This window comes from Chelonia mydas, chromosome 3 (genome assembly GCF_015237465.2).
Source record: "Chelonia mydas isolate rCheMyd1 chromosome 3, rCheMyd1.pri.v2, whole genome shotgun sequence".
NCBI classification, from domain to species: Eukaryota; Metazoa; Chordata; order Testudines; family Cheloniidae; genus Chelonia; species Chelonia mydas.
Genome location: NC_057851.1, coordinates 160,500,329 through 160,525,869, shown reverse-complemented (window position 1 = coordinate 160,525,869; position 25,541 = coordinate 160,500,329). Strand labels below are relative to the sequence as shown.

The 25,541-nt window shown below is 40.5% G+C and overlaps 1 protein-coding gene across 2 annotated transcripts in view; it reads right to left on the bottom strand.

Moving 5' to 3' along the window:
- The window catches only part of PTPN14 (protein tyrosine phosphatase non-receptor type 14), a 175,141-nt gene that overhangs the window by 45,135 nt on the left and 104,465 nt on the right, over nucleotides 1-25,541 (bottom strand). For both annotated transcript variants that reach the window (XM_043543657.1, XM_007064750.4), the window contains 7 exons: nucleotides 13,948-14,045; nucleotides 11,055-11,122; nucleotides 8,264-8,334; nucleotides 7,697-7,784; nucleotides 3,843-3,931; nucleotides 1,217-1,304; nucleotides 430-512 (listed from right to left, as the gene is read on the bottom strand). In XM_043543657.1, coding sequence (XP_043399592.1) covers nucleotides 430-512; nucleotides 1,217-1,304; nucleotides 3,843-3,931; nucleotides 7,697-7,784; nucleotides 8,264-8,334; nucleotides 11,055-11,122; nucleotides 13,948-14,045 — 585 coding nt within the window. The remainder of the gene's footprint in view (nucleotides 1-429; nucleotides 513-1,216; nucleotides 1,305-3,842; nucleotides 3,932-7,696; nucleotides 7,785-8,263; nucleotides 8,335-11,054; nucleotides 11,123-13,947; nucleotides 14,046-25,541) is intronic.

The window sequence follows — 25,541 nt, the reverse complement described above, 5'->3', positions numbered from 1 at the left end:
CTTTACAGGGAATTCTCTCAGTGCATGGCATTGCTCTATAACCTAGCATTATTCTAAAAATGTCAAACTCTAAAATCACAGCTCTCCACTCCAGTAGGTGGATACATGTTGAAAGATATTTGCAGCTAATAAACTGGCCTTTGTCCCTACACTATACAACCTAAGCTCCATCCATTCCTCTTTCATTAGGGTGCAGAGGGCAAGCTCAAGGCCTGTGCATTACTAAGGGCTCAAAATAGACTTAAGCGGCATATAGTGATACATAGGCCTCATATGGTACAGGAATTATTCCTTTGTTATATCTTAGTAAAAAGGAGAGAGGGTAAAGAGTAATTGCACATTTTTTTTTTTTAAATGACAGACAAGCCAAAAATCAGAGCACTTCCAATGCAGTGTACTGAAAAAGAAATCTGAAGTATGCATACTCACTCTGTGCAGATTTTATTCTGTTTGTAAAACTTATGCCTTGCAGCAAACAGCCGTGAAATATATTTTGCATTTTCAATATCATCCTTTAAAACACAAGAAGAAAAATTGGAAAAGCCGTCTGATTATTCACTCTGCTGCTATTACAACGAACTGATTTCAGCAACCAAAAGCGTGTTCTAAAAATTCAACGGCAATAATGCCTTTTAAGGGATGCCACACACAAAGTCAGCTGCCAAGAACATCTGCAGTGCCCTCAAACCCTGGACCACTGAAACGCATCAGCCACTTTGCTGCTAATGACAGTGAAAAAACAAAAAGAATGGTTAGAGCCAGGCTGTGTAATTTACACACTGGCCTGTGTTGGGGGTTATGGGGAGTTGCAGTTTTCTCAGAGCACTGCACAGTCCCTCCTAGAGCTCCAGAGAGCACGTATACAGGCTCCACCATTGCTCAGGCAGCTGCAGCTATGAGAGCATGGCGTGGTGAGGGGCCATGGACATTTCATCCAAAAGGCAGTCATGTCCACAGAGCTCCCAATAGAGTGGATTTCAGGCTGTCTAGAAGGTATTATGTACATTGTAAAGTAAAAAATAAATTGAGTTCACCCTCCAAATACAAGTGATGGAAATGTTGGAAAGGGTGAGCAGGTGACCAACTGAATTTGTGATTGCCACCCAAATGCAGGGGAGTGAGGTCTCAGCTCTATTCAGATATTGGGACTTGAAGTTCAGTCTTTCTGATATACTGAAAAGTTTTTCTGTTGATACTGTTGAGGTACTTTGCTTACTGTGTGAAAGAGCACGGTTTCGTCTTTGTTGATCAACTCTACGATGATTGAAGACTTGTTATGTACTATATTCCCAATATCATTCCACCTGTGGAAAAGAAATGCTGCTGACTTTGCCAAGACACACAGTCAAACATTTCACCAACACGTTAGGAATGTAATAGTTAACGTGCAGGTTCATTTTATGTGAGAAATGCTGTTTGATGAAGAAACACAGCCGGCAAAAAATCACATGCTGTGATTAAAGAAAAAGCCACCCAGAAACACTGCAGAATTTAGAGTAAAACATTTATTCTTCAAAAACAGCAATGTTAAGGGTTACAATAAAAGATATAATTGGAAATATATGAATGCTTAATTGTAAACTGAACTGCATTGTGTCACAATTTAATTACGATTTGACTGTGACTAGCTGGCAGGGAAATATGTACAGTTCTTGTTGGATTTTTTTTTCAAAACTGTTTCCAAATTTCCTAGATTGAGGCATAGTCCATACCAGAAAATTAGGTCACTTTAACTACGTTGGTTGGGGCATGAAAAATCCATACCCTGAGCAATGTAGTTAAACCAACATAAGTCCCCATGTAGACAGCAAGAGGTTGCCAGAAGAATTCTTCCCATCGACCTAGCTACTGCCTCTCGGGGAGGTGGATTACCTACACTGACAGGAAAATCCCTCCTGTCAGCATAGGTAGTGTTTACACTAAACCGCTAGAGTTTGTTAATGTGCTTTGATCTAGTCGTTTTTGAAATGAGACTAAAGTGCACTAACGAATTTTTAATGAATATCAGCAGGGCCCACATAGACAGTTAGTTCACAGCAGGCTAGTCCAGGGTACATGCACACACCAGTTTGCCCCAAATTAATTGTTTGTGTAGATAAGCCCTTACCCATTACTGTTTTTATACAAACAAAAGATACCATGTTACTATTTTGTGTTTTATGTTCCTAATTTTTTTTTGCCATGTGTTAACTTATTCTTTCCTCCAGTGACTGTCAGGTTGGTTAAGATCAGTATTATGACCTTTTTACAACTAGTTGGTGTCATTTGTGTCCATCACATGAAAACTTTTGGGATAGAAATGATTTGCTCTTCTGGAAAATGTACTTGGATACATCCGGTCATTACATGCATGGGAATGCATGCTGAAACAGAACAAGCAAGCATTTTCTGAGGACATCTATACCTTTAAAAAAAAAAATAATCTGAGAAGTGTCTCACTTTTGCAACCTACATTTTCAAGAAATCTTGGGAATGGCACAATTTAAAAGAAATCTACTCTGATTTCTTCATAAAACTACACATTCAAAAATGAAAGATACATGAAAAATGCAAAAAAAGATGGGAATCTTGATGATGTTGGAAAAAATAATCTAAGCCCTTTAAAATAAATGTTAAGGTCTTTGGAAAAAAAGCTCCAACCACTGGCTAAAAACTACAGTATGACTCCTTAAAACATCTGTTTTACTACGAGTGCTGTACAAACATTCACACACCAAGAGCACTGGTCAGAAACAAATCGCACAGATTGTGGTTTATCATTCTAAGATAACAATGAAATAAACAAAAATAACCCATGAGACCACAGAAACAATAAAAAATGGGGACGGCAGATGAAATCCTGGCTCCACTGAAATCAATGGGAGTTTTGCCGCTGTCTTCAAAGAGGCAAGGATTTGACTCAAAGCTTTTTGTTACATTTTTTTTTTGATAGAGCAATAAAGTTGGGTTTTTTTGGATAGAATAACAAAAAGATAAACAAAATTTAAACAACTGGAATTGATAAAACAATCCTTTGGCCAGAGGCTCAAATTTTGCATTAGCAACACTGGGTAATCCCACAATGAGAAAAACAAGGGCCAAATTTAAATTCAGATATCACTTTACCAGATTCTGATCTCAGAAACTCTTTATCTGAAGGCTGCTCAGTGTCCTATGCCAAATGAGTTAGTTTCAACCTAGTTTCTCATGGATCATTGTCACATTATTATTTAGATAGCTCCATAAATGAACATAGTGCCACACACATAAAGAAAAGACAATGGTCAAGAATTTAAAAAATGAGCCTAAAATTCAGCTCCTTTACCCTTATAAGTGACCTGATTTTGGGGTGCTGGAACAATTTGTTTAGTGGGGGTGCTGAGAGCCATTGAACCAAACTGTAAACCCTGTATATAGTGGAAACCACTTCAAGCCAGGGGGTGCTGCAGCACCGCCACCATCCCTAGTTCCAGACCTATGGAAGTGTACACACCTAGCAGTCCCCACTGAAGTCTAACGTATTTGCTTTCAGGTGCAAGAAAATAAGTGATTTAAGCATAAACTGACCCTAGAAAGGCAAGAGGAGAAAAGGCATCAAAATCGCATAAGCAATTCAAGTGTACATGATAGCCTTGTCTCTCTAGACATCAACCCCATTCACAGACATCTATCACAGACTATCCTTTACTGCATAGACTTTTATGGCCAAGAGGCCAATCCTGAAAATCCTTACTCATGTCAGTACTCCTTTACTCACAGAAACAGACCCACTGAAGCCACACTTGATGCTGAAGTCATTGGAAAAAAAGCACAGCTTCCTGTAAAAGGAATTCACATTAAAAGCAGATGTCTCTTGATGGTACCTGTATATCACTGCTGGCCTTCCAATTCTATTTTTTATGAAGATTCCCATGAAGAAAATGCCAAGATGCATATCATTTCCATGATTGTCCTGCACAAAAACAACAAACATTTAGTTAATTAATACAAAAACTGGTTTTACATGAAGAACGCCCATGGAACTACAATAAAATGTTTAAATCAAAATCATCCCCTAAGATGTACAGCATATCAGGCATTCAGAGTCTGTCTGTACATTAACTAACCAAAAACCTCCACAGTCTGCAGAGCAATTGCTTCTTATTTACAAGGTATTTACACAGTAATTCAAAATAAATGTCATATGAATATAAGCCATGTGGCTAAAAAGGATTACTGTATGGAGCAACCTAAGGGAAATTAGTGTGCTCTAGTGGAATAAACAGTAGACAGAGTCTGAAATTCCTGCATTTTAATTCATACTATATGGATTTGGACCATTCACTTGACCTTTTGGAGCCAGATTTTCAGACTGGTTTTAAATGGGCCTCCATTTTGATAGGTGCAAATACCCGGGGACACAATTTAGGTAGCTTAGATGTCTAAGTATCTGATCTGTGGATGCAATCTGGTACTCATACATTTAAATGATAAATTGCATCCCAAAAGAATTATTCCTGTTATCTGTGGATGCAAAACAGTAGATCTGTATTTGCAACTCTGGACCTCTGTGACTCAATTTGCCCTTCTCTAAAAGAAATAATACTTACCTACCTTACAGGACTATTTATACAGTGCTTCTAAGATGTAAACCACTGTATAAATACAGCTCTATCCCGATATAACGCGGTCCTCAGGAGCCAAAAAAAAATCTTACCGCGTTATAGGTGAAACTGAGTTATATCGAACTTGCTTTGGCCTCGAGCATTTCCGTTATTAATAGTCAGCAAATCATTTTTGTTAGAACTAACACGGTGTATGCAGTACTCACCTCTGCTCTTTGTCCCCCTCCTTGTCCCCTGACTACTCCCTCGAGAGACCCCGCGCCCCTAACCACCCCTCCCAAGACCCCACCCCCTATCTAAGCCCCCCTGCTCCTTGTCCCCTGACCGCCCCCTCCAGAGAACCCCCCCGTTCCTAATCACCCACAGGACCCCACCCCCTACCCAACCCCTCTGCCCCTTATCCAACCCCTCGGCCCCGGCCCAGCACCCTTAACATGCCGCTCAGAGCAGCCTGTCGGAGCCAGACACGCTGACGCGCTGATGCACCAGAGCACGCATCCCCACCCCCCAGAGTGCTGCTCTACCGCGTTCTATCCGAATTCGTGTTATATCGGGTCGCATTATATTGGGGTAGAGGTGTATCAAGAATTAGTTTTACAATAAGTAATATTACCTTCACTTATTGAAGATAACATGAATTCAGTTCTTTGAAATACAAAGTAACATTTTTGTTTTTCCTATTTTGTACAGAATAGGCACTTTGAGCTTCTTATTTAACATGGTCCAGAATGGCATGAAATAGCTAAACAGGGACATCCCATATACAAAACCTGAAAAAATTCACTTGCTAGTGCCAAGTGGAAAGCTTTCCCTGGAGAGGGCTGGTGCTTACGCCATCACATTTCTGAAGATTTTACAAAAATAAATATGTCTATAGCTCTTATGATTGCCAAGAGATAAATCCAACATGAGCCAAATGTGAAGTGATGCAGTGTTGTCTTCCTGAGTCTGTAGGCAGGTAGTCCAAGTGCTTCAGCTGCTGCTTACTGGTTTGCAAAGCTTCAGAACATGAAATTAAGATGACTTTCAGTGCTGGGTGGGCCACAGTGACACCATCACTCTGCTGCTGCTATGGGAGAATTCTCTGAGCTGCAGCTGAGGCAGGCATGGCTGAGACACACACAGTATATGGGCCAAAGGGACCAAAACAGATTGAAGGTGAAGGAATAGAGGAGACTCCCTTCTGTTCCCCAACACCCTCACACCATTCAGGACATGTTGGAAAAGAGATAGAGGGTGGACCTCTCTAACCTATCTCTCTTCATTGACTGCTGTTTTGAGAAGAGAGGGAATCCTGTATCCCTTCCAGCTTCTGGAGAGTGGTGAGCTTCAATTTTATCAGATGCCTACTACCAACAGGGTAATACAAAAAGATGAATACCATTGGCAGTGTCCAAGACAACACCCTGTTCAAAATCCTAGCTACCTTCTCATTCTCAGGCTTTGTGGATGAACACACGTCTAGATTTTGTCCCAAAGATTCGCTGGTAGTGTGCCCCACACGTGCATTTTGTATTTATTTCTAGCTAGCAAGGGTTAATCCCCTAGTAAGTAGATGTCTGGTACATTTTTCAAGCCCTGTACATGCAGATTCCCAATGCTGCACACACCAGAATTCTTCAAATTATACTCCAAATCTGCTGTGGTTTGGACATTCTCCGCTTAATCATGGGAAGAGCTATAATAAGCAAAGAGATGGTGAAGATTTTATTTTAATTTTTTTTTAAAAGGTGGGGAAGGAAGGAAGAAAGGAAGGAAAAAAGGAATCAGCTCTCAAATGCCCATCTCCAAAAGAGAACTTTCTCCAGGGTCTCTCAATACACTATGTTTGTCCATACGTCTATCCTGCCAGCTCTCCTGGGAGGGTGGTGGTTTTTTTCTGCGTCTTGCACTGTATGAGCATGCAATTGGTGCTTCACCCAGCAACCAACAACAACAACAAGGCAGAATGAGAAATTCTGTTAAAGAAACAAGTTGCCACAGTCTAGAGTTTTAATGGGAATTAATCCCAGAACAAAGCTTTCATTTCTTTTAGATGCATAAAGATTTGACATCAGAAGACCACATAATTTCTGCCTTCCAGTGAAAAAGCCATTAACTTCAGTGGAGGCCATCACAAGATCCAAAGTACAATCAGCCAGTCTGTTTGGTTTTTTTGTCCCTTCAGGCTAACTTCAGGGTTCTCTTATTTTTTAATCTCAGTAGCAGGAGAGGCAGAAAAACACTTTTACTAGGAAGTGCCTGGGGTCAGGGACAAGCAGAACTGTTGAGCAGTCCAGTATTTCTAACAAATAACCACAGAAGGAGAGTTTGCAATTGCAGAACAGGCTAAAAGTGTTCTTCAATTTTTTAGCCACCCAGTGGATCATAGTGACATGTGCTGTTCAAACTTAACCAGGTTGCAGATGGCAGCATGGGGCATTAAGACAAGGAAAACTAATTAAAAATTCAAGGGAATGCAACATAAAAAGGACAACAATATATTTAAGAACCCTGAAAAAAAAACACAACAGTTGTTAGCCTAACGTTACCTTGCTTCTGTTCAGTTGACAGAAGCTAGTACGGTCATACAAACCACATCTAAACATCCTACCTTAGCTAATAAAGTCTCAACTCTCCCGTGAAGTGAACAAGAGTTGTTATATTCATTTCACAAATGAGGAAATTCAGATACAGCAGTTAAGTGACTTTTAACAACAGTAACTCAGAAAATCAATGGCAGTGCTGGAATAAAATCAGGGCCCTGATTCTCCATTGCTGTGCTCCTGATATAGTCATTTACCCCTGTGCAAAACGGATCTAAAGCACTACCATTCCAATCTGGTAATGTTTTACACTGACTTTGCACAGGTATATAGGACTACTCAAGGTGCTAGATAGTGAATGTCCAGAACTTGAATCCTTGCTCTGTTAGAAAACACTTCCTCTCTCTATCTTCTGGTACATGAAAGGGTTCATTCTTCATTTGGATGTACACATATTGCTTACAATAACATGAGTTATACACACACATCACCATATACCCCTCTATTGTCTCTTTTTTTTCTTTTTTTTTTTTTTTGGATGGGGGTTGTAAGAAGGCTATGTAAATAATAGTAACTAGAGCCCCATACCCTCACAGGGAAGCTTTCCTGTCCAAACCCTTCCAGACGTTCCACTTCACTGATGTACATAAGTTCAGCTTCTGCTGCTGGTACGCCACTACAATTAAAACAACATAAGACAGCAAGAAATTGTTCAGTGTAACAAGTCATATTAAAGGTTCTAGCCAAAAAATGGCAGAGCCAGAATAATCTAGATTGACTCACTTTAGATACTACTGAGATTCTGAAGAAAATGTACAATATAATTAAAAAACAGATCATTACTTATATTATCAAGATGAGACAGACATTTTAGTTCATTCTCTATATTGTCATTAGTAGGATGTAGAAAGCACAATCCAAATCTAGAGAGGAGCAACCAATGTGACAAAGAGGCACTTTCTATTCCAATGTCTAAACACAGGTTGGCAACCAGGGCTATTTTATATTTGTAAAATTTTGTGAGAAGCTGATTAAACTTTCTGTACAGACTAAATAAAAACTCAACTTAAAGTAGCAGAACAATAGCCATATGTATCAGTTTCCTACTGCCAGTGAAAACAGAACAGACCTGTATCTTAACATTTTGGGACTCACCTATGAGTTTTATGTTCCTGAGCTACCTTTTGAGTCAGATCTTCCAGGACTGCTTCATCTTGAGTCCAGTCCTATAAGAATACAAACGAGAACACTCTGTTTATTGAGGGATACTAATCAGGAAAGAAACAAAGCAAAACACAGAACAGACACATTGTGATGGTGTATGTTTTAGGGTTGCCACGTGTCTTTAAGCTTGCAGGACAGTGAAGATACCTAATACTGATTGCAATGGAAATCTGGATTTTTTTGTTATTACCAAAAATTTTCTGAGGGCAAGGTACCAGAGCTTCAGGGAAAACTTGGGGAGGGGGATTGGAAATTTTAAGAAGATTGTTAATTCAAAACAAAAAGGGCGCTAGAAATTTCTTCCCAAATACAGAACAGAAAGACTTAACTCTTTTGTTTTAGTAACTGTTTCAAAAAAGGAGGATCAAAAGCTTTGCTGTTCCTTTAAGTGCATAGTAAAGTTTGCCTTGTGTTCTCAACACACAGTTGATGAGGAAATTGTTGTACATTTTGTAAATGTGCTAGTGTGCGTATGGCAGGAATAATTCTGAAATCAATTGAGGAAAGACAAAAGAAGTTTGGTCATAAAATCAAAGCCAAAAAAAAAAAAAAAGGGAAAATTAAAAAGTTACCTAGCAAAACCTCAAAGTGATTATATTCATATAAAAAAAATACGCCTCAAGGCTGTGTGTATTGTATGTGGCTAAACTGCCTTTTTCTTGCTCAATGGAGGCCTCCCTGCAATATTTGTTTCTGCCACAGAAAAATGTCAAAGTGGTATCACGCTAATGAAAAATGACATGGTACGTGCCTGTACACAGCTACACACCTGTGGGGTGTTCTATGTACATATCTTTGTTCTTTTCACTGAAGAAATGCCATTTGACACATAATGTAGCCTCACAAGATCAAACAGTCCAAATGCAGCTGCCCCTCCCCCATTCACCAGCACACTGCAATAATGTATTTTTCAGCAAATCAATGTTCCCCTTTGAGACCTCATCTACTCCTAAGAGCTGCACAAATCTCCTCACCGCTGCTCTAGCACTGGGGCAGTCTACAACAGTTGGCAGTGGTTACAGCGCTAGTATAGGGGGGTTTACCATTATGTTACCTAACCCTGCCCGGGGAAAGGACGAAGTAGAATAGGTGACTCAATGCTGGAGGACAACATGCTCCAAGGGTAACTGCTTCGGCTGGAAGTGGCAGCAACAATACCCCTCTTCAGCGTTGGAGGATGTCTGTGCTTGTGCAGCACCTAGAACAGTGGGGCCCTGGCCCATGACTAGGCTCCTAGGCACTATGGTAATACAGCTAATACATAATAATACAATAGTAGTATTAGCAACATAAAAGGTAGGTAAGAGACAGCGTGATGGCAGGTGCAAAGCAGAAGTCAAACAACCTAGTCTAAACAACAACAGAGGGCAGGAATGGAAAAAGAAGGTATCAATCCAGAACACTGGATTCAAACTCCCTCAAACTAGGGAGAAGTTCATCCAAACTTTGAGACCCATCTTTATTTTTTCTATTGACAGAAAACTAATTGCAGTGTATTGAAAAAGCTCAGTAGGAGTGTAGTCCTTTGAAATGTGGGCACACAGTGGTACACGCACTGCATATCTCTCTGTCCACAGTGCCGCCATAATCTTGCCCCAGGCTGTTACCCACAATATGATAAAAAATACCCCTCATGGAGTAACACCAAAATAGCTAGTAGTAAATGAGAAAAAAAAGGCCTCATGAAAACAAGAATTCTGCTAGTCACTCTACATGCGTTGCTCAGTGGAAGTTAAATGCCATCTGCCACGGCATACACAACATATGGCTTCTTACACTTACGCAGGCTCGTTATTTTCCCCCTCCACTTGCAGTTTTCTCTCAGATACTTCTGAATTCCCAGCACACATGACTGACATTCAATTGCCATTTCTCAGCCACTCTTGCTGTCTGATGAAAACACCTATAGCTTTACAATCTCTACACATTTAATTTCAACTCAGAAAGAACGTCAAGATCAGAGCCTGATCGTTGAAATTTTATGAAGGTTAAGCTCGTTAAAGTTATTCATTCTCCCATCAATTGCTCATTGCTATGGTGTCAAAGTAGCTGGTATCTTACCTCATTCTGTCTTATGGCAGCAATTTTACATTTCTCTGCAGAATTTATCAATGGACATAAAATAGTTCATTAAATATCTGAAAGATTCGATAGTTTCAGATTTAGATTTGAATAACTTTTACTGCACACTTACTGTGGGCCAAACCCTGAAGTCCTCATTCACCTATTATTCAGGGAAGAGGCTGATCCATATTGGTGGGAATTTTTCTTTAGTAAGGACTATATGATTTGCTCTGTAAGTCTGCATTTGTTATATGAGCCAGTCCTCACATCCCATTATTATTTACTGTTTTTATTGCAATACTGCCCACAGACTCCCATCAGGAATATGTTAAATGCTGTATAACTTTATACTTTGTTCAAGTAAATATATTTACTCTACTGAAATCTGTTCCTAGGGGAGAAATAAGCATGAATAGAGCTCACAAAGGGTTAAATTTATGCTTCATGTAGTTGTTTAGCTAAATGTAGTTGGTAATGGTAAATGTAGCTGTTTAGCTAAAACCATATGAAACAATCTCTTTGGAGGCAAAGCTTACTTTAGTCATTTAAAAATTTAGCACTAGCTCTTTTCATTGAACTATCAACACCACCACCTCTGAGGGATGGAGAAATTACTCATAGGAGACCATGAAATAAAGAGAGGAAAAAAGTAACTCACCATAGGAAACAGAACATATTCTCGGAGGAAATCATGAGATTCAAACTGATTATAGTCACCAAAATCCGCTGGAAAAAACAACATCACATTTACTCATATTACATAGCACTTTCCATGGATACTAAAGCCTCAATCCTGTGAACCTTTGACTCACATGCTTAACTTTAAGTGTGAGTTCTCCCACAGAAACCAAAGTGTTTGTAGGATTGAGGCCTTGAACACCAGTTTAAAAAACTCTCTTTTTTTTTTTTTTTTTTTTTTTTAATGTCCATACCTGAGTTAATGGTGTCACTAAAGACCAGTTAAAGACTGACCTTGGCACAATTACACAAGGATCCTCTCCTTTTTTTCAGTGCCCCACTCCTTGGAGCACAGGGATTGCTACTCCATACTGATGCCTCATTGGCTGCTGCCATCCCAAAAGAGATGGGGTGGCTTCTGGTAGGCATTTTGCTCCTCATAGCTTCCATCCTCCCCTAACACATAGTACAGTGTGGCCCTGAACATTTCACTCAGTCTTTGCTAAAACACCACAAAGACCTATGTGAAAGGTGCTAGATTTAACATCCCAGGAGGCTGAAATCCCTTGAAAATTAACAATATCAATGCAGAGCTTTAAGTAAACTTGGATTTTCCTTCTCATCCCAGACTGATATATACCAGGCTAGCCAAAAGTTCCTGCCATGGGCGCTAGTTTAATACTTTATTCCCTCATCCTGGCAATTCCCTCTCATTTGCCCCCCATTCTCTCTATCCATTAAGGAGCGGATACAATCTTGGCACTCACAGCACTGCTCTTAGTCACCCACATGCAACACCCAAAGGATTATTATGATTTAAATGTTCTTAAAATAGTGCAGTTTTGAAAGTGCTTCCTAAAAATTAAAATGCTTCTTCTGAAATACGCACACACAAAAACCCCAAACAAAAACCACCCCGCACCTCAAAAAAGCCACGTCTAGATTTATCTATTTGCTAAATACACAACAGCTTATAACTAAAGAATGAACTTGCTGAAAAGTTATTTTATTTTAACTGAACCAGATCAAACCCCATCTACAATATACTAGTATTTAGAAGTTGGAAATCCCCACCATAAATCACAGTAGCCAAACATTCTTGCTAAGCTTCTAGACAATTTCACATAGCACAGGATGCCAAAAATGCTGTTTCGTTTTGTTTCACCTCAGAGTTATGTTTTAAAATACACAGGGAATCAAAATGGACATAAAACACAAAGTACGCCATTAAAAATAATTGAATATATTCCAAGTCTCTTTACAGGATCATGTGCAAAAGATAAAAGACAGCAACACAATGTCATGAGTAAGCAACAAAAATGGAAGTGTCAGATGCAGCTATCTATCATGATAACAGATTATGCAGAAAATTCACAACAAAAGAAGTGATTATTATTCAAACCACTTACAAAGACAGGAGAATGGACAAGTATATGTTAAGCCACTGGAAAGGTCCCAAACTGAGACAGAGTAATCCAATTTGGTGTCTGTCCATCACCAATTCTTGGCCTTGTACTTTAGGAAAACCTCATTAAACCATACTGAAAAGTTCAAGGTGGACATATCTTTTCAATTATACTAAAAGATTTCAGGGCAATGGTCAGAAGAAAACATTAGGATTTCTTTTTTCCTTTTGTTTTTGAACACCCAATAGGACATTAAAATGGTATTTCTACCAGCGCTGGCAAAGATCATATTAACTTACTGAATACTACTACTCTTCACCCATTCAACAGCTTTCATCCTGGGCACTCAAAGTGCTCTAAACAGGTGGATATTAGTATTCCTAAACTGAAACAAAGAGTAATTAATGATCTGGCTTTCAAGGTTGTGAGCATCCACAGATCTCACTGATGTCAGTAGGGATGGAAGATGCTCAGCAGATCTGAAAATCAATCCACAAGAGACTTGCAAAGGCCTTTGAGCCAGTCAGTGGCTGTCAGAGGTAGCACACAAGTTCTCTACTGCTAGATCCTTGTTCTAACCACTAGATCACACAGAAATGGAAGTTCCAGAAGGTCACAAATTAAGCTCTAGAAAATTTCATTTCAGCAACAGAATGCTCTACAAATAAGCAGAGACAGGATGGTCATATGTTCAAATAGGTTTCAAAAATGTCTAGGGACCTGTTGTACCACAAAAATCTTTTAATTTTTGAGAAGCCAGTAACTGTGCTATTATTTTAATAATATTAGCTATTATTTGTATGTACAATTACCTGATTTGAACATTTACATTTGGATTCTTTTCAGCAGGCACATCTGTTGCATCAAGTTTTGAAATTCTGCCTATTAAAGTCTATTAGAACTAGACGGTCTGAGAGATGATATAACCTAATACACATTTATTTTTCTATATTATAGGTATACTTTTTATCTCTCTCCTTACTAGGCTAAGAGTAAAATCACAATAATAAACAGCTGTAATAACCACTATTATGTACTCTATAGTACTTCTGATAGGAAGTGCCCGCTACAGCAAAGTGAATTTTTAATTAAAGGCAAAATTAAATTCAGGTTGAAAATGGAATTACACTGAAAACAAAGTTTGAAAAACAGTCAGCTCTCATCATTTTACAAAGTAGTCCACTATTATTACAAGAAGAATCTAGATTTGTTTGTTGTTAATCCAGAAAATCCAATGTTGGAGCTGAACAGTGCTTATATAGTACCTATGATCCCAGCCCATGATCTTACACCTGAAAGTAAATCAAGTAAAGTAAAGAAAGCCCAATCCTAGTCCTACTGAAATCAATGGAAAGACTAATGATCCTTAACATGAATTGGGCTGGGCCTAATTAGTGTCAAATGAACACTTGGAATTAACTATAGAGGGCAATGTTGGAAGAGGACTAGCAGGTAATTTAATTTTACCTTGCACAGCTAAGCCAGCCAGCCGGATCCCCTGATCCAACGAAGAACGCAATCGACCATCAAGAACATCTTTTTTCACTTGTAGGTAATACTGATACCTGTGAATAAGTGAAACAACAAAACGAGACCCAAAGTTTATACACTTGGATATTTTCTACAGAACAAAGATTGCTGAAGACAGAACATTTTTACGCAAAGGTTGTGTACTTAAATTGTACTGTGCATGTTGCAGATGCCACACACAGAACCTTAATTATAGCACTTTAAATATATAGACTAAAATCACCAGTGTGATCCCTATCAGGACCATTGTTCCCAACTGTACAAGAGAGAGAAATCAGAATTCCATTGTGTGCTTATTGGACCACACCACAAGAGTGACAGCTTCTGGAATTGCATCCACCCATAAATTCTGTAGGTGCAACTGAGGAACGTACATCCTTGTATGCAGTGTTGTTGTAGCCATGTTGGTCCCAGGATATTAGAGAGACAAAGTGGTTGAGGTAATGTCTTTTATTCGACCAACTTCTGTTGGTGACAGAGAGAACCTTTCTGAAGAAGAGCTCTGTGTAAGCTCGAAAGCTTGTCTCTTGGAACATACATCATGATATTCCCAGATCACATGCAACAGAATGAAATTAGTCTGGGAGGAAGGCACAGACAGAATATGGAGGATAACAGGAAATGGAATTAGGCTTGGTCTAAATTTGTACTAGTACAACTGTTTCTGTTACAGGTTTGATTTTTACCAAGATAGTTAAAATGTGTACAATCCTTCTAGTGTGCCTTATAGTGGTATAGCTTATCCCTCTTCCTGTATGTACAAGAACAGTTATGCTGGTATAACTGCATCCACACTAGGAGAATTGTACTGCTTTTACTATACAGAGTTAAAGCAGTAATCTGTTTGTGTAGACAAGTCCTAACAGTATTAGAAAAGATCCTTGTTCCAACTGTAAGAGCAAGTAGCTCGAAGTGCCATCTGACATTTCTGTATGCTGCATTAATCTAATAAAACCTTTCACATTCTTCTAGAGTGAACTCCTAAATCAGAACAAATGAGATTCAGGATCTTGCCACTAGACAGCACCAAAGTTCTGATGAGACCTGCATTCTCAGGATTACAGCAATAGTAGCAATACTATAATTTGATCAAGGCAGCATTTTCAGTGTAAAGCCCATTTTCATTTCCTTAAATTAGAGAAATTCCCCTTTGAGCTGAAATTTTTCAAGTTTACTTAAAGCCCAAAAGTTGAATTTTAGGTGAAGTAGGTGAAGAAAACCTTTGCAGATAATTTTGGGTTACTAGACTTAAAAAAATAAATCAAATCAAAGCTAAATTTTTTTCACACATTTTCTTGTGCTCTGGTAACTCACAACCAGTTTCACGTTATAAATTTTGATTTGGCATGCACATAAAGACCAAAGAAAATTGAAAGACTCCCATTAATTTCAAAGTGCTCTGAACAATCTGATTGTGAGAAAGGAAAGCATGAGCCAATGAGAATAGCACATAGCCTCTATGCTTGGCCTTTCTACCTCCAATCTCAAATTTCACAACTCTTGGATTGTGTGGCCTGGAATTCACTTTACTGTGCAAAACATAGATAATCTGAAATTGCAAAAAAATTGGCACCAGAGGCAGGCAGAAAGACTGCCAGACTTGCCTTTGACATCACCTTAAATGGAGGTAGGAGGACACTACACTTACAATTTCACAATCTGCACACTAAATGACTTGTAGTCCATGGGAGTTTTGCCACTGAGTCCAGTGGGGCCAGGATTTCAACCACAGTTCCTGCAAAAACTAGAGACAAGCCACACTGCAGAATACACAAACAGCAGAAAATATACGATGATACCACAGTACCTGCATCAGACGTCATGACAAGATTTTGAAAAGTAACTAGTGATTTTGGGTGCCTCAAAATTCAAGACCAGTGGTCCCCAAACCTTTCATTGTCATGCCCCCCCCCTTGCCCCTCTCTGTGCCCCTGATCCCCAGAGTCAGGGCCGGGAGCAGAGTTGCGGCTCCGGCGGGGGGAGTCATGGACAGGGGTAAGAGGACTGAGGCTGGGGCCACAACGAGGGTTGGGGCTGGAGCCAGGAATGGAGCCGCAGCCAGGGGCCGGGGCCAGGGTCATGGCCAGGCCATAGTTGGGGGCTGAGGCTGATCCGGAGCAGAGATGGGAGTGGAGTGGGGCTGGGTGGTGTTCCCTCCATGCCCCCTGTGGGGGGTGGCCCAGGCCCTGCCGTGTCCCCCTGAACGTTCCTCCACGACCCGCTAGGGGGCACACCCCACAGTTTGGGGACCTCTGTTCTACGTGTTTAACTTGCAACACCTTTAGAAGGCTTGATTTTAGGAAAGTTCTTAGCACCCACCTTTGTGATAACCAGGTTCCTTTATAGTATCTCACACTGAACACCCAAAAATGGGGACACCCACAAGCACAAGTCACTTTTTAAAATCTTGACCTGAATGTTTTTTACAGCACCTGTATAAGGCACTGTGTTGTGCGGCGTTGAATTGTATTAAACGGATAGCATATATTAAACCTGACTGGCTGCTGTTGGGTCTGGAGATTGGTTATTAGTTTATTTTCTAATATTTGCTAATGTTCCCGATATATAAGCACCCATGATAAAAAGAAAGAAATCCAAATAAATAAATAAATAAAGCAGTAGAAATGTAACACCTACCAACCTTATCGAAAATACATACTGTTAACTCAGTATTTATTAGAGTATTCCCTTGTACTTCCCCATATTTGCTGTAGGAAATACTACAGATATGGAAGTTAGCCAACTGCAATCCTTAGTTGGGGGGCATGGATCAGCGTTCATGTCATGCTCCCCCCATCAGTACCCAGCCTGGGCCGGGCAAGCTAATGATCCAACCAGCGACCAAATTTGGTGATGAATCCTGATCATGTGCCACTTGAGGCACATTGGGTACATGCTAAGAAGAATCCTTATTTAGGCTCTGCTCCAAAGCCCATTGAAGTCAATGGAAGGTGGACTTTAGATCACACCCTTGGCTATCTAACGTATCTGTCAAGTTTTTAAGTACTGTCACTTTATAGTACTCTTGCACAAAGAGTTAAGTCATAGCTGCTTATGTTATTTCTACTAGGTGGTCACCATTTTCTTTATAAACCCTTATTTTCAGAATTTATAACTTGATCATAAACGTATGCTGTGGGCTGAGATTTTGGCATGCAAGGGCTCAACCTGGAACAATTTATTTATTTATATTTACAAAACAAAAGGTCTGCTTGGACAATTTTCAGCCAATCATTCTTTTCTTTAAAAAAGGAAATTAACTGGCTCGGGATGGGTATAATTCCAAATATAGGCACTGACTCCATGGGTGTTCCGGGGCTGGGAAAAATTAGCAGGTGCTCCTCACCCACCAGCAGCCAAGCTCCCCCCTCCTCACCCCCAAGCGCGCCACGTTCCCACTCCTCCTTCTCCCTCCCAGCCTCCTCCCAACAGCTGTTTGGTGGCGCTTAGGACTTTCTGGGAGATAGGGGGGAGAAGCGGGGACGCAGCGCGCTCAGGGGAGGAGGAGGTGAAGAAGAGGCAGGGCAGGGCAGGGGACTTGGGGGTGGAATGGGGGCAGGGACGAGCACCCACCAGGCAGAGGGGAATTTGGTACCTATGATTCCAAAGCCACTTTGTTAATTTTAAAAAACACGTGTGGCATCCCCACTCTTTGATCTATTTTAAAGGAATATGAACAGCTGAGTTTAGGCCCAAAATTCCAGTCTTAGCTTTGGCTGGTGGTTGTTTTTTATTTTTAAAGGGGGTTGATTGTTGGGGATGGGTATCAAAAGCTACCATGAAAAAAAATGGCTATCTGAAATTAGCAAAAAGTTATAAACACAGCATTTTCTTTTTGGGTGGAAAACATTTGCTTGCAGGAGAATAATATGGATGCACAACCCCTCCAAGGGTACAGTAGAAAAATGTAGCCCTGACAGGAGCAGAGTAAAATCTAGAAGCCTGCTACGGTTGGGAGAAGCTTGTTGAGATTGAGAGATAATAAGGGGCTCTGACATCACCTTTGCCATGGGAATTGCCATGGGATTGAACAAATGTTGGGACTGTTGCTGGGTGCCGACTCTGGTTCTATTCCTAGATAGGGGATGGTCATACTCCAACATGCAGAGTCCCTGGGAAATCACCAATTCCTTGACATCACACTAGATCATATGTGTTGTGAGGAAGAAGTGATGGGCTCCACTTTCTAGGAAGGGGTGGAATAGAGGAGAGACTCCACTACCGCTCCATAGGTACAAAGCTCATCCATGCTGCAAGGCCATGGTCTGGCTCTGTGCCCGTTCTGCAGGTGAGTCAGGCTATGGCCCATAAGCTGTGAAATCCTTAGGGCTCCTTCATATGAAATTATATTAATTAAACGTTATGTCACTAGCCAAGATTATGTGTTTTTTGTTTTAACAGAAATTAAATATTCACTTAGAATCCTAGATGAATAAAACTTTTTTTTTAAATTGCCTAAATAAATATTCACTTCAGAGAAACTGCCTCAGAAAAGTAGATAAAAATATGTATTTTATAAACTTTCAACGTTTTATATGTTGGAGAAATAAGCAAATATAATAGACAAAAACATGTTTGCTCATTGCTACAAACTGTTACACAAGATGGCAGAAATCAAGAAGTTCACAATTATGAAGCCCTGGTTCAGAGTTATGGGGAAAGGGGAGAGAATTAAAATATGAGTTGAGAACTGAGGTTCAATCTTCTTTGCTAATTTTGGGTTAACTTTTGAGCATAGTTTTTAAAGTTTAATAAAGTCTACCGCTGTATGCCAGCCTGTAGTTAATTCCAAGGGGAATGGGAGTGGACAACAAGTCTGAACAAAACCATAATTACAAGGATATAATTTCCCACAACTCCATTCAGCAAACACAGAAAACATTACGAGTATATTTGTTTCTATTGCTTCATCAAGTGAGTCCCGTTCTTTAAAAAGTAACAAAACTGCAAGCAGATATCAGAAAGTATCTGAACTTTGTTCAAATACAAAACCTGCCAATATCAATATCAATCAGTTAATACCACAAAAGAGAAAAACCAAATGAGCTTAAAAACGTGGAAAAAGGGTGCAGGCTTAAAACTTCATTCCATGATCCAGAGCCTGTCTTAGCTAGAGCTCCGTATATCTTGAGAAACTCCAACTGACAACATAATTTTTCATTGCAAATTTAGCACAGCATATATCATCGCTATCTTTCATATTGGTTTCATTGTCATGTTTGTTTACAACATTTTTGGTTTAGTATTCGTAACATGACTTCACCTACTGGGATGCTTCAACCACCACACTCTGTCTGATGCATAACCGGTGCCCCTATTATAACAAGGAAATAATTAGGTTCCCCATTTGTTTTAGACTTTTGTTATTTTGGGTGGTGGACTTCTTAAATCTCAAAAGCAAAGTAGGGACAGGCATGGTGAATATTGGAGGAGAGATTATCCTGAGAAGTTTATGGGGGCATTCAAAGATAGCAGGTATGCGAGTCAGTCCTGCAGAGCCATATCAGTGTTGGGTCCTTCCCTTTTTTTGCTACAAACTCCCAGATAGAACTCTGTAAGGAAAACATTGCATTCAAAGCACTCTGTTGATCTCTGCTTCTTGGGAGGAGGACAATGTAACTGCTGCACATATAGCGTACTGCCTCCGGTTGACAGATTTGGTTAGCAGGGCTCATGCTCCCTAAGCTTCAGATCCCAAGCGCCAACCCAAGCTGCAAGTTCAATTCACTGTCTACACTGCTATCTTTAGAGCGCTAGCGCCAACCCTGTTAGCCCAAGACCATTCAGCTGGGTTCAGAGGCTTGCTTCCGCGGGCTATGTAGACGTACACTGCAGACAGAACCCAGGAACTCCAGAGCCAAAAATACGGCCCCTTATATTTCAACTTAAACCAAATGAATATTTCAAGACTTGTGGTGCTTATAAACTGGCATTGCAGTAAGACTAGTGTTACGCCAACAGACCGCAGTCATCAGCGAGCAGGATCGAACCGGGGACCTCTGGAGCTTAGTGCATGAGCCTCTACAGCATGAGCTAAAAGCCAACTGCCTGTTAGCTAAGGCTGTAGAGCAGACTCATTAATCTCACCCTCTAAGTGTTCCCGTTGCCACTAGCTGGGACAGAACACCACACCCAGAAGGTGTGTGGGTTACACAAGCGCTAGAGAAGAATGGGCATTGGACAGAGGAAGCTGTACAAATCAATCAGGACCCCTCCCTCCTCTTTCTGGCTTCCAGTCCTCAGGAGATGCTACAGCAGATCTTCTATACTGTGCAAGGGATTCTCCCCAAGTGTGCGCAAATATTTGACATAGGAATAGGGCATCCCCGTAACATACACATTCACCAAGTTAGATTCAAAAAGAAAAGAAATCATGAAGAATGTTTAACTATCCAACTGTGAAGAAAAGAAAACAACACAATCAGTGGCAATCAGGCTGCTTTCCTTTACACTCCTGCAACATTTGTCGGCAACAGAGAATCTAATTTCTTTGGTTAAGTCACCTAAAGAACAATAAAATATAATATGTACTGAAGGGATTCTATGATCTGTAATGTACTTTGAATATTTCTATTGTACTTGCCTCCACTGTGCATCAAAAGTGTGGGCTTCTTTGCCAGACACATCAGTTTTGGAGGGTTGGCAAATGTTATTTCTAGTTTTTTAAAAATAAATGCAAGTCTGATTTTGCTGGGAATTTTTGCCAAGTATAAATAAATATATTAAAGAATATTTTAAAAAGAAAGATTTTTTAAATTTGATTACATTGGATGTATTTGAAAAACGACAAGTTCTTGGTAGTAGCTTACAAAATGTGCATTGCTTACTCAAGAGGTACAACGCCTTTAGAATTGTCCCTAATGATGTAATTACTAGATTCACCAGCAGTTTTTAATAACTCATTAGGTACTTCTTTGGAGCCAAGCCGATCTGTTAGGTAACTGCTAAACTACATAGTTTTGTTTTGTTTTTTTAATGGAGGAAAGAAGAGAATGGCTGTAATGTTACATAGAAGCAATCAAAATCATTAAGAAAATGGAGGGGAGGTAGTTTGGCCATCAGAGGCACAGTACAGGATTTTAGCATTCAATCCTTCCGCTCTTTTACTATTTCAGTATTTTTTTAAAAGTGATTAGATCATAATACAGACCTATCAAATTAGTAACATAATAAGCGCCACACTGAATCAAAACACTGGTCCAGCTAGTCAAGGATTCTGTCTGAGAGTGGCAAGTATCTTCTTCAGAGAAAGAAACAAGAAACCCTGCGTTGGGCAATCATGGAATAGCCTGCCTAGAAGGGAAGTTTCTTCTTAACAGCACGCTTACATCCCTCGGTAGAATTATTTTTTAAATATCAGCATCTCCAATATGGATAGTCTTGTTGTCCATACCATTTAAATTGCTCTTGAAATCAATTATATCTTGTGGCAGTGAGTTCCACAGGTTGAGTGTGTTGTGTTTTTTAAAAAGTATTTCCTTTTTTTTTCTTTTAAATTCATCTGTCTTTTATATTTTCATCTTCGGTGCTGATTCAATCATTGGCCTACATGCTGAGAGTACAAAGGAAGGTGCTGATGAGCACTGACTGAAATGGTGAATCTCTGTAATGTAGACAACTCTCCACCAGTCTGAGGTGATACCCATGTGAAAGAGTTTGTGGTAAGCCAACAGCATCCAAGAGAGCGCAATAACTTTTCCTCATTGCAGATAGGTTTTGAAATAATAATAGAAAAAAGGGAAATGTTCAGTCCTTTCAGGCATCCAGATACAACCTTCAGCATATTGGCATCAATAGTGTTACTATCGTGTTATGATTTCTGGTCCTGGATGTGCTGAAACAGATTTTAGAAGCTGTAATTCAATCAGTATAGTTTAATCTAAAGGCACTTTAAAAATAAAAATGTATATATTGATGATTTCATGATAAGTGAGAGTATGGCAAGCCTTCATCCCTGCCACTGGAATAATTTAGATTCTGATAACGAATACCAGAATAACTCTAACTTGCTCCACTGGAATTGCACCAACCAATCTACCAATGGAAGCCTGAGGCTTCTGGATACTAATGACAGCCATTTATCTACTTGTGGTAGAATATCAAATACAGTAGCTGTGTTTCACTAAGGAGTAATATTTTGGAAGACTGTCATTTAGTGGAAATCTGCCACACCCTGCAAAGGGGGAAAAAAAAAAACCAACAACCAAAAAACCCTCAGCAGGCTAGCCAGGAAAAACTGAAGGAAAATGAAGAGCCAGCACTGTACCCATCAGACTCCTCCCTTTAGAAACTCAAGCTGTCCATGCCAACTTTTAAGTGCAGTCATAAATAAAAGGTTCCTGGGTCAGAAAATCCTGGAGCTTGAACAGCCTCATCAAGAAATTCCAGGTTAACTGCAGTTGACTGATCAACAGACCCTGGCAAAGACAGAATCAGAATCGCCTTCTAGAGCTGGGTGAAAAAAAATACACCATAACATTTCATTTTGTGAAATTAAAAAAAAAAGAAAACAGCTTCTGGGAGTCTTTGGCCCTAACTACTGATACAAAAGGTCCTTGCTGGGCCAGGATTATTCCCATGACATCTGTTCACAGGACCAAAAGGGAGGATAGTTCAAATACACAACTCCTATCACCTACCTCTGCCTACTTCAACTCTTTAGAGGCATCTGTTTGCAAACCTGCTATTGTAACTCTTCTCAGAAGGGCTTTTTCAGGGTCAGTTGGGGAATTTCCTTGGAATTCTGGTTGCATCTCCAACCCTTAAAGCTGAGAGGATCCACTGGGTCAACCCTCTCCTGCAGGCTAGCAAATATCTCATGCAGTAAATCTGCCAACTGGACTTTGAGGAGGGGAACCTCCAAACAACCAAAAAACTATCCACAGTTATAGGAAAGTGGCCTACTGAAAAGGAGATTTGTGTGGGGGATAGCAGAAGATGAACGACTTCGATTAACAGAGATGCCAACTTCACAGAGAGTCACATTCCATTCATTTCAGCGGACGTTTTGTGGGCATATGTTCAGATAATATAAACTGTTAGCTGACCTACTCATATTGCCAGTAGCAATAAGAAACATATGCAAAGACAAGTTACCACACCAAACTGATTCAAGCTCCCAAAAAAAAGATGCCGAATATTTTTCAAATTGAGGCCCAGCTACAATATAATCACTTATCTAAAGGCAGCAGAATGTGAAAACCCTAGCACATTTAATTAAAGTTATATCCTAATAAAAAAAATAGTGCTGTACTGCTCATGTTACTTGCAAGCCCCATTTGCTCAATTTACTACTAAAAAGTTGTTCTTATTTATGCATTCTAAAAAAGACTGCCAATCCAAATTTCAGATCTACTGTATTTTGTTCCATGCTATACATAAGCACCACCAGATTACAAACAAAAACGTGCATTTCAGGCATCATGGGCCCAATTCTGCTCTCCTACTACTGTAAACCAGAAGTAATTCTAGGGAAATCAACAGAATCAAATTGGTGTGAGTGAAAAGAGAATCAGGCATTCAAGAAAGAAAAAAGTATAGACATTGGGATTTGGAACTGGATTTGAAATTTTTCTTGTGTAAACTGCTAGTTCAAATCCAGCCAAACTCACTGGGGATCAAAAGTTGTTGCCGTTTGGTGGTCAATGTGAATTGAATTGCTAGCGAAATTCCTAGTGGTCAGACGCCAATCATTATCACATTCAGCATCTTTGCTGGGTGTGTTTGGAAGTGAATTGTGGCTAGGTAAGTGGTGTAGGGCTTTGGTTGTGTGGAACATAGGTTCACCTTCTGTGAGGAGAGAGGTCTATATAGTTTGGATAGCCTCCACCTCAGTAGATAGGGGACCAATCTCTGTGGGGACAGGCTGGCTAGAGAGGGCTAAACCAATGTATCTCAAATGTGGCCACTGTGGCTATGTGCAGCCACCAGTGGCTTTTCATGCAGCCACAACCTCCTGGGTGGTGATTTGGGTTGGGGGGAGGGAAGAAGTGGCCCCTCCCCTGAGGCTGCCAGCAGGGGCTGGGTCTCGCCCCATCTGGAGACACAAACACTGGAGGAACAGGCAGCCAGTGAGTTCCCCACCTGCCTGGGGACATGGGGGTCGGGCTCAGCCCTGGCATGGCAGGCAGCAGGCTCCAGCTACAGGGCTTCGGGCTCCATCTCCAGGCCCTGGGGTCCATTCCCAGGCCCCATCCCCTGGGTGCAGGGCTTCGGGCTCTGGCCCCTGGCTGTGCGGCAGTGGGCTCTGGCCCCATGCTCACCCCCACCCCATCACCCCTGGCCCCGCTGCCTCCCTCAGCCCCCCATCCATTCCCCCTATTACCTTTGCCCTCCTGTTTCCCTACACATCCCCCATCCAGGGCTTAATTTGTCCCCTGGCATGCCGGGGCTGAGTAAGTGTGCTATGAAAAGTGATATTTGTATGTTTGTTAATATCACTTTTCACAGGAGACTTAGTAGGTAGCTGGGTGGTTGTGAAAAGTGATATTAACATACAAGTGTCACTTTTCACAGCAGCAGACTTACTAGCCAGCAAGTCTAAAATTAAAAAAGCAACCAAAAAAGTAAAAGAAACAACAACAAAAGACAAGAATGGGCAAAGCACCTTATTTGTGTTTCTATTCTGTTTAGATTCAGTAAAGACTAGAGTCACCGTACATTATTTTTAATACCGAGTCTTCAAAAAACCCCTAAATAAATAAATTACAATGATTTGGCCATAAATGTGCATATTTATTTGTTTTTCCTCTGACGCGACCAAAAAATTTGTTGAGAGAACCCCGGGGCTAAACTAATAGCAAAAGGGAGGGTAAAAAGAAAAAGATAAGAGCACTTAGCACAAAATTGAGATGCTGAGAACAAATTTAATCAAGAAACTACAAAGAGAGGAAATTCCTGAATTGCCTATACACCAACGCTAGGAGTGTGGGCAAGAAACAAGAGGAATTGGAATCGCTCATTTATGAGCGTAAATTGAGTCTAGCTGGCATTACTGAAACCTAGTGGGATGATTTGCATAACTGTAATGTTAAAATCAATGGTTATAAAGCTATTAGGAAGGACTGAGTTGGCAAAAGGGGGATGGGGAGTAGTGCTCTACATAAAAAATGGCATTACCTGTTTCCAAGTCACTGATAACTCGGAAGAAAATGATCTTGAATGATGATGAAGCAATGTCTTAACAGATAAAGCACAAAATACAGTACAAGTTGGTCTCTGCTACAGACCACCAAATTACTCTGAGGAACAGGATGATTGCCTGCTTACGCACCTATCTATAAAGTGAAGGGAGAGGGGGGAGAACTGTGTGTAGGGTCGCTGTCTAACCTCGCAAACCCAAACACCCTTGTCACACCCCTTCCCCAAGGCCCCACCCTGCTCACTCTATCCCCCCTCCCTCCAGCACTCGGTCTCCCCCACTCTCACTCACTCTCTTTCACCGGGCTGGGACAGGGGTGTGGGCTCTGGGCTAGGGGCGAAATTTTCAGAGTGTGGGAGGGGGCTCCGGGCTGAGCCTGGGGCAGGGATGC